The sequence below is a fragment of the Eleginops maclovinus genome, chromosome 14 (genome assembly GCF_036324505.1).
Source record: "Eleginops maclovinus isolate JMC-PN-2008 ecotype Puerto Natales chromosome 14, JC_Emac_rtc_rv5, whole genome shotgun sequence".
Classification (NCBI taxonomy): domain Eukaryota; kingdom Metazoa; phylum Chordata; class Actinopteri; order Perciformes; family Eleginopidae; genus Eleginops; species Eleginops maclovinus.
In genome coordinates this window covers 645,985-655,641 of record NC_086362.1, presented here as the reverse complement: position 1 = coordinate 655,641, position 9,657 = coordinate 645,985, and the positions used below count along the sequence as shown (strand labels likewise).

At 51.8% G+C, this 9,657-nt stretch overlaps 1 protein-coding gene across 3 annotated transcripts; it reads right to left on the bottom strand.

Moving 5' to 3' along the window:
• Nucleotides 1-2,138: 2,138 nt before the first annotated feature.
• LOC134876088 (serine/arginine repetitive matrix protein 2-like) lies at nt 2,139-8,787 on the bottom strand. Of its 3 annotated transcripts, none has more exons than XM_063900936.1 (5): nt 8,698-8,787; nt 6,400-7,041; nt 4,867-6,275; nt 4,654-4,779; nt 2,139-4,578 (listed from the first exon to the last, which is right to left on the bottom strand). In XM_063900936.1, exons 2-5 carry the CDS (start codon nt 7,036-7,038, stop codon nt 2,415-2,417), a joined length of 4,338 nt encoding a protein of 1,445 aa, XP_063757006.1. In that variant the 5' UTR covers nt 7,039-7,041; nt 8,698-8,787; the 3' UTR covers nt 2,139-2,414. The 3 variants fall into 3 exon arrangements, with proteins under 3 accessions (XP_063757006.1, XP_063757005.1, XP_063757007.1); XM_063900935.1 differs by having other exon boundaries at nt 8,609-8,783; XM_063900937.1 differs by having other exon boundaries at nt 4,654-4,776; nt 8,609-8,783.
• Between the last annotated feature and the right edge of the window lie 870 nt (nt 8,788-9,657).

Below are 9,657 nucleotides of genomic sequence, written 5' to 3'. Positions count from 1 at the left end.
AAAAGTTGCCTCCCAACTCCATGCTCACCTATCCCACAATAACCTGTATGAACAGTTCCAGTCTGGTTTCCGCCCACTCCATAGCACTGAAAAAGCGCTCATCAAAATCAACGACCTCCTAATGGCAGCTGATTCCTCACCATCCTCATCCTCCTCGACCTGAGTGCAGCCTTTGACACCATCTGTCACACCACCCTCCTCAACAGGCTATCTTCCATTGGCATCACCCACACTCCATTAGACTGGTTCACATCTTACCTCTCTGGCCGCACTCAGTTCGTTCAACTCAAATCCTTTAAATCCATCCCCTCCGCCGTCACTTCAGGTGTGCCCGAGGGCTCTGTCCTGGGGCCCCTCCTCTTCATCATCTACCTCCTTCCCCTCGGCAATATCCTCCGCAAATTCAACATTCAATTCCACTGCTATGCTGATGACACCCAGCTCTACCTCACCACTAAACCCTCGTCCACTCTCCCACCCACCTCCCTCACCGATTGCATCTCTGAAATACAAACCTGATTCACTTAAAACCTCCTTAAGCTAAACAGTAACAAACCCGAGGTTCTCCTCATCTGCACCAAATCCACTCTATCCAAAACTGACAGCTTTTCTCTCACTATCGACAACTCCTCTGTTTCACCCTCCCCCCAGGTTAAGAGTCTGGGTGTCATCCTTGACAGCACACTATCCTTTCAATCCCACATCAATAACATCACCCGGTCTGCCTACTTCCACCTACGAAACATCCATCGCCTCCGCCCCTCCCTTACCCCCCACGCTGCCGCCATCCTTGTCCACAGCCTCATCATCTCCCGTCTGGATTACTGCAACTCTCTCCTCTTCGGCCTCCCTCAAAAAACCCTCCATAAACTTCAATTGGTCCAGAATTCAGCTGCCCGCATCATAACTCGGACCCCTCCATCCACCACATCACTCCTGTCCCCCAACAGCTCCACTGGCTCCCGGTTCAGTTCTGTATTCAATTCAAAGTCCTCCTGTTACCTTTCAAAGCCATCCACAACCTCGCCCCCCCATATCTGTCCGACCTCCTCCCTGTTCCCACTCCCTCCCGCTCCCTCAGATCCTCTTCCTCTATACACCTGTCCGTCCCCTCCGCCTGTCTCATCACCACGGGGAGCAGAGCATTCAGCCACTCTGCTCCCCGTCTCTGGAACTCATTACCCCCCAACTCAGAGACATGGATTCATTCCCCCATTTGAAAACACAGCTCAAAACACATCTGTTCAAAACTGCTTATTCCACTTGAGTGGTCCTCCCTGCTCTTCGATCAGGAGAAGATGACATCGCAGCCGTAGCACTTTGTGGCCTTTATTGATGAGCAAATGTATTATTACATTTGGGGGCGGCTGTAGAAAAGGCTCCAAAGTTGTGTTGGTGTTCAGTACTTTCAGTTGTTGGGTGTAGATGATGAGGGGAGGAGGGGCTAGCTCACGTACTTTGTGTGACGTGGCCACTAGGTCAGACGGTACAAGTAGATGCGGGGAGGTTTCGGCGTGCCGTGTGGTGTTAGTGTGCGTGAATGACGGTGAGTGTTGTGCACAGTACCGTTTATGTTGTTCCTTAGTATTTATTATCAAGGTATTAAGCTGTAGTTCATGTGGATGAATGTTTGTGAGGTTCCGGTGACATGTTTAGTGTTTACCGGTAACTTTTAGACATATTGTTTCACTAACCCGATTACCAGAAGTAGCATGTCTGTGGCGTGTCAGAATAAGAGCATCGGTTGCCTCTTGGATGGGTTCGACATTCTGTGAAAGGTTTTAGTAGTTTCGTGTTGTAAGGTTTGGCAGTGTTATGTTTATGTATGCACAGTTGACTTTATATTCATGTATTGTGCTCATTTCTCTTGTAGGAAGACCACACACACACACAGACCATTAAGAGAAGGAATAAAGAAAGTCAAATATCAGCTCCTCATTTCTGGACACTGGACCTTTGGCCTTGAGTGCTGTTCTGGCCGACACACCGGGGTGAACCTAGTGATAAACTAAAGAACTAGTGCCAACACTGAGCTACCTTTAACTCTCCACTACAGTGCTGCTTACTCCCCCGTTTACTCTAACCACCCCCCCCCCCATCCCCCCACTGCTGCTTCAGTAATGAGTCAAAGAAACCAATCAGAAGTCCTCAGAAGTACTTTATTCATCCCAAACTGGGAAATGTTTGATAGAAGTCAGTGTTTATTCTCTCAGATCTCTAGATAATTCCCGGGATGATCAATGGTGAGGATTCGGGTCACATCCCAAAGGTCCGGATGATTCTTTAATAAACATTTACACAATTTATTTAGTTGACTAATTTATCCTTTAAAAAAGAGTTCCCTCAGAACCAGCCTCAAACTTTGAATCAACGCATTTATAAAAGCAGTTTAAAAACCAGAGTCCAGCAACTCATTATTCCAGCTGTGTGTTCCACGTGGCCGGGTCTGAACGGGCGTCAGTGGGTGAGTTCCACTGGCTCTCTCCGGCATGGCGGGACGATGTGACCTGATTGTCCGTCCAAGAGTGTTTTAGATGGGAGTCAACGGGGAGATTATTTTGTGAAAGAGCGTCAGTGGGGAACCTTTGGTGGTGGTTTTGAGGCTTTGAGTGGGAGTCAACGGTAGCCTCGGACTGAAAACTGCGTTTTTTACGTGATGTTTGGAAGGTAGCGGTGGTTAAGGCTGTGTGGTTCAAGCGAGAGCTAGAAACATGAGAGTTAACGGGCGGCACGGGACTCGTATAATGCAAGTCAACGGGTGTCAGGCGGCCATGAGGCAATGCATCCCCATGATTGACACATAACGATGCTTTGTTGTCTGACAGTCCTTGTGAAGTTGTGCTGAACGAGTGGAAGTCACCGGATGTTTTGGGACTTTTACGATGCAAGTCAATGGGTGACAACCTGTCACTTGTAGCCGGTGCTAACAATGATCCTGAAAGCCTTTCTGACAATTTATCCCACTTACTGGGAGAGTGGTGGTCAGCTTTAGATTTGGGATTTATAGGATGCACGTCAATGGGTGATAACATGCCGCTAGGAGCTGTTTGCATTGGGCTATCTCTAGAAGTTGAAAGACTTTCTAAAAAGTTCTCTTTCTTACTTGATGTTTGTAGGTCAATGGTACATTTTGGACTTGAAGGACGTAAGTCAATGGGGGAAAAGCTGCTTCTCGGAATAGTGCTTTGCTCCGAGCTAGCCCTAGAGGTTAAAAGACTTTCCAAAAAGTGATCGCTCTTACTGGAAGAGTGGAGGTCAGCGGTATGTTTTGGACTTTGAGAATGCATGTCAATGGGTGACAACCTGTCGATTGGATCAGTTGTTGGCGCAGATCTGACTCTGAAGGTCTCTCTCTTTCTGGAGGAGTGGGAGTCAGCTGGCTGGAACGCATCGATGGATGAAACAAAACCAGATGATCTGTCGTCACAGGAAGCTCCTGAGAAAGCATCTCCTCCCCCCTGGCCCCCAGGAGGAAAACTGCTGGAAGGATGGAGGTCAACGGTTGATTCATGGCAGAAATCTGTGCTCAAAGTCTTATTCCTAGAGGCAGCGTTGGCTTGCTTCTCTTTGGGCCGGCCAGTTTTGGCCGTGTGGAATTCAAAGGGAGATGAAGAATTCAAAGGATGCAAGTCAATGGGTGAAGATGATGTTTCCTTTGTGGAAGGAATTGAGTTGAAATCCAGATGTGATAAGCTAGCAGCACTTGTGGAGCCAGTTTCAGAAGGAGAAGGATGGGAGTCAACAGGAAGTGTCTGACTCATGGAATGGATGCCGATTTTAGCAAGATGGGAGTCAATGGCTGAACTGGCGGAGGCCAGCTCTCCTCTCGGAGCGCTGGTGAAATGTTTTTTCAGCAGTGAGATGGGCGGGATGGCGCAATTATCTTGAGGCATGTCATTGGTGGGATTTGAATGGAGGTCTACGGGAGAAACTGGGGACAGACACGGACTCCCGGCGTCTTTGTGCTTTAGCGGCGGCGGCGTGTTCCTGTTGTACGGCCTGACGGGACTCGCCTGTTTTAGGAGAGGAGGAACTTCCGTGTCTTTTAACCGCTCATAATAAGGTAGCGGGTGGATAGCGCTACGACATGCCGGCGCGTCAAAGTCCCGATGTTCGATACCGCCGTCCCTGAAAAGCTTTCCCCTGGCCTCATGCGGCTCGAAGGTCAATGGGTTGAATGTAGGCGCGTTGATTCCCTGCAGGTCGTTGAGGATCCGGGCTAACAGACGGCTGTCGGAAAGCGACTTCCTTTTGCGCTGTGAATTCGTCACATCATTTGAATCGGCCACTCCTATTGGCTCCTCGTCAGACCCCCCCGCCTCTACCTTCTCCACGTCAATGTCGCTGTTGATGGCGATGGGTTCCTCCGACCCGTCAGACCCGTCGCGGTCCAGGATGTCGATGGGAAGCTCGCCGATGTCAGCGCTCAAGGCTCCGCCCACGCCGGAGGAATGCACCAATGGGAGGGGAGGGAGGTCTGAGAAGTCGACGGTCTGCTGGCTGCTGATTGGACTGCTACTGCAGCTGCTGTCGGCGCCGCGGCTGCTGTCGCTGTCCAGCGTGATGATGACCGGAGAGCTAAGCAGAAACACATGATCAGTCCTCCATAAACACACGGGATATAATGTATATCTTTATTAATATATTCAGCACCTGCTGTGCGGCGTCCTGCCGGGGCGCTTCCTGCGCCGCTTCCTGGCGGGGGCGTTGGCTGCGCTGGAGGTGATGGTCCCCTCGTATATGATCTCCACGCTGGGACTCCGATCCTCTCGCCTCCTGCTGGAGGACCAGAAACAGGTTCTTCAAAATAAAACAATTACTTTATAAAATCACTGCATTTTATTTTGAAAACCTGTGTTCCCTCACCTCTCCTTCCTGCGCTCTTCCTCCCGGCTCCTCTTCCGGCGCTCCTTCTCCTCCCTTGGCCTCCAAGTCGGGTCCTTGTCGTCGCGGTCCAGGTGCCGGCTCTTGTACTTCCTCTTCCCGCCCGGTTTCTCTCCGTGGTTGTTGGGGGACAGCGACGGCGCCACGGGTGAGAAAGTGGAGGAGGAGGAGGAGGAAGGCGAGGAAGAGGATGCGGCCCAGTCGGAGTTTGGCGGGCTGGACTCGGCGCTGGAGGAGCGACGGCGCATCATGGCGGGAAACATAGAGCGGTTCGGGTTGAACAACGTGCCGCTCCTCTTCCTCCTCCTTTTCCTCTTCTCTCTCCTCGGCGCTTCGCTGCCCGACTTCCTGTCTCTCTCTGTGGGGGTCGCAGAGTCCTTGCTGCTGCATGACCACAAGCCGCCATCTTTCTCCTTCGGTGCCTCCTCTGTGCAGGGAGAGATTGTGGGGGATTGAAGAAGAGGAGCGGCGGCGGCGGCAAGAAGTTCCTCCTCTTTCTTCTTCTTGTCTTCCTCCTCCACTTTCTTTTTGTCTTCCTCCTCATCCTCGCTGTCGGAGGTGAGCTGCACCAGCTCCGGTGTCCGCTCTGCGATCGGCTTCTTGTACCCGACGATCAGACACTCCTCTTCCTCATCCTTTTCTGCCGCCTCCTGATTGGCCGGGCTGAGGGAGTAGGAGGGACCTGGCGTCTCGTCGTCCCACGCTGCCAGACTGAGGCAACTTCCTGTCTGCATGTCTTCGTGCCGATCATCCCCCTCCTCCTCCTCCTCCTCGGAAATGGCGATGACGGACCCGTCGCTGCTGTCGTCGTTGAGCTGCATGGCGGCGTCCGGCGGCTCGTAGACTGCCTGCAGGTCGTAGCTCTCCAGAACGAGCGGCGAGCGGGCGAAGCTGACCAGCTCATGCAGGAAGTGGTCGGTGCGCGCCAACAGGAAGGGCCGCAGCTCTTCTTCTATGGTGGGCGTGTCCTCCAGGCCGTGGCGCTGGAGGCGCGCGATGATGATACGCTGCACGATGTCCACCAGCGAGGTGTGAACTCCGTAAAGCACCGTGAGCTCGCGCCGCAGCCAGGGCCGGAGCCGGTCCAGCTGGGCCGGGCTGCCGCGGAAGCTGCCGGCCGTGATGTCACGCAGCGGCTGCTCGGTGATGGTGCCAGCGACGACGCCTTGGACTCTGATGCCGCTGCGGTAGAGCGAGCGGCGGAACGACACCGTCTCCCGCTCCCTCAACCTCCGCACGACTCCGCCCTCCCGCTGCAGCCTCCGCCGAGACACCAGGCGGGACATCAGGCGGCGGGAAGCCCGGTCGTCAGGGGCGACCGCCGTCACGGTGCCCTCGAGTCCCGACAATCCCTCGAAGATAACACCGCGGTCCGACACCTCTGCCCCGTCCTGCAACAAGAGAGGGAGTTCATTCAGGGGGAGTTCAATACTTGATCCTGATTGGACCATTTACACATCTTGAGCACACTCAGCAGTGACCCCGAGGAGACCCAACAACAGAGTGACTGTTTACCCGGATGTGCTCCTCCTCCTCCGGTGTCTGGACGGGTCTGGAGTTGATGTACCACTCCCAAACCCCCGCTGTTCTCCCTCCTCTCCCTCCCCTCTCCCTGCGCCGCCTCCTCGTCGCCTCGCCGCCATCTGCTACCCGCTGCCTCCGGAGCATCAGCCTCATCTGGTGGTCGTTCCGCGCCGCTGACGCCATGGCGGCCACCATGGCGACGGTGGCGGCTACGCTGCTGCTGGCGGGCGGCGGCCGCAGCGTGTACTCCTTGAAGTCGTCCTCGGCGCGCACCGAGTGCAGGATGGAGGCGAAGGGCTGCTTGCAGAGCGGGCACTCGGCCTTGTTGTGGGACCACTCCTGGATGCAGGGGAAGCAGAAGCGGTGCAGGCAGCGGTCCAGGTAGGCCAGGTTGTTGAAGCGGTCCAGGCAGATCGGGCACTTCGAGTCTGGCGACGCCTCCTCCGGCGCCGGCAGAGAAGCTGAAGAGGTGGCGGCGGGAGGAGGTGAGGAGGGGGTGGAGGTGGTTTTCCTCCTGCTGCTGCGACCGCCTCGGCTCTGCTCCTCTTCCTCCTCCGGTTCACCGCCTCCTCCTGCCGCCGCTGCGTTATCCCGCAGACGCACTCGCAGCTTCATCCTGGTGGGCGCCATCTCCTGGAAACAGAAGGTAGGTTTAACGTCACCACGATGGCCAGTAATCCACTTACAGATGTATAAAGCTGAATATCAGACCGTCTAACAGCAGCAGACGTCGGCCTTCTTCTACAGATCAAACCCTTCAACCACTGTGGCTTTCATCTGTTTTCACTTTCACTCTGGGACCATTATACTCTTCCCAGTGGAAGCCACAAAGGCTGGGATCAGACCTTCTCTCTGCAGCAGAAGGCTAAGCTAGCAGTTAGCATGTCCAGGTTTACTTCCTGTTTTCACTTCATTATTTCAGGCTTTAGCTTCTGAGTGTTAGAGTCAGACACACAGCGGGCAGCACAGGAGGATTAATAAGGGGGGGGATATAATGTGAGTAATGATAAGGGGGGGATATAATGTGAGTAATGATAAGGGGGGGATATAATGTGAGTAATGATAAGGGGGGGATATAATGTGAGTAATGATAAGGGGGGGGATATAATGTGAGTAATGATAAGGGGGGGATATAATGTGAGTAATGATAAGGGGGGGATATAATGTGAGTAATGATAAGGGGGGGATATAATGTGAGTAATGATAAGGGGGGAGATATAATGTGAGTAATGATAAGGGGGGGATATAATGTGAGTAATGATAAGGGGGGGATATAATGTGAGTAATGATAACGGGGGGTTATAATGTGAGTAATGATAACGGGGGGATATAATGTGAGTAATGATAACGGGGGGTTATAATGTGAGTAATGATAACGGGGGGTTATAATGTGAGTAATGATAAGGGGGGAGATATAATGTGAGTAATGATAACGGGGGGGATATAATGTGAGTAATGATAACGGGGGGGATATAATGTGAGTAATGATAAGGGGGGGGATATAATGTGAGTAATGATAACGGGGGGTTATAAAGTGAGTAATGATAAGGGGGGGGATATAATGTGAGTAATGATAAGGGGGGGATATAATGTGAGTAATGATAAGGGGGGGATATAATGTGAGTAATGATAAGGGGGGGATATAATGTGAGTAATGATAAGGGGGGGATATAATGTGAGTAATGATAAGGGGGGGATATAATGTGAGTAATGATAAGGGGGGGATATAATGTGAGTATTATGAAGAAAGGAGGAACCCAAACATCCTGATCCTCAGAGGAAAGTATTAAAAACTCTTTAGAATAAAAACAATACCGTCTTCTTATAATCTGTATATGTTTGACCTCCTCTTAAAACCTGGTTCTATATTACTGCAGACCCCCAGCAGACCTCGAGCAGACCCTGAGCAGACCCCCAGCAGATCCCGAGCAGACCCCAAGCAGATCCCGAGCAGACCCCCAGCATATCCCGAGAACACCCCGAGCAGACCCCGATCAGATCCCGAGCAGACCCCGAGCAGACCCCAAGCAGACTCCCAGCAGATCCCGAGCAGACCCCCAGCATATCCCGAGAACACCCCGAGCAGACCCCTGTAAACCTGGACAGAAACTCCGAACTGATCCTGACATTAAAGACCAATACTGGCTGCTAGCCTGTTAGCTCATGTTAGCTCAGTGTTAGCTTGTTAGCTTCTCTTCACCTGATTAGCACCACTCCTCTACCCGGATCTCTCTCTCTCTTCTCCCGGATCTTTCACCCTCTCCCCCGAGTCTCTCTCCTCCTCCTCACCGTCAGAGGCTCCGGTTCTCCGGTGCTTTTCACGCAGAATCTCCCGGTAGAAACGGAGACATCTCAGACACACTGCCGGATCTACAGAGCTGCCGCGGTGGGTGATGGGAGATGTATTACTGTGTGTTGTTGGGGCAGAGATCGTCCGTTGGAGAGATGACTCACTCTCACAAAACTGGAGAGTGAAGTTTACCTCCTAATTATTACTTTATATCCTTATGTTATAACGATTAACTTAAACGTTTAATCAAGATATGTTGGTGTAATAACGGGATATTAACACAAAATGAAAATAGATTTAGACTTTCTGACATATTTTCATGTTAAAAGGAGATTTTTGTGTCATAACAATTCATTCATTCATTGATTCTACTTCTGGAAACTGTTCATTCAATTCAGAGTTCATCTTTGTACGAGAGGTGGAAAATAAAAGTCTCTCCTCTCTTTATGACACCATTCTGAGTGTCTGGTGTGCAAAGGCATCCTGCTACTGTGGATTAGCACTAAGGTGCTGATTGATTAAAACTCTTCTTCATCAGAACGAAAGCCTTATTTCAAACCCCTCTTATCTCGCCTCGGCCTCGTGCTTCCTTGCAGGTGGCTGGGGGGGGGGGGGGGGCTCTCTGCACCCGGAGAGTGTGGACCCTTTCTGTCCGACCCTTGGCCTTGAGAGCTGTCCTGGTTATCGGCCCCCCACCTGATAGGGATGTGTTCTGATAGATGACAGCTCAAAGAATTGGATTAGCACATTATCATTGACTTCAGAAAGAGGACCGGCCCCTCAGATTGCTTGGGGAGCTTCCTGAAACAGATTTAGAAAGTTTGTGTTAGTCATTCAACATCCAAGAGTCATATACCATCAGTCCAGAGAAGATACGTGTTATTGTAGTGAAAGGTGAGGGTCCCTGTGGATACGCCCCCTTCTCAGAGACTCTAAACGTTATATCCATTTACCGTTTG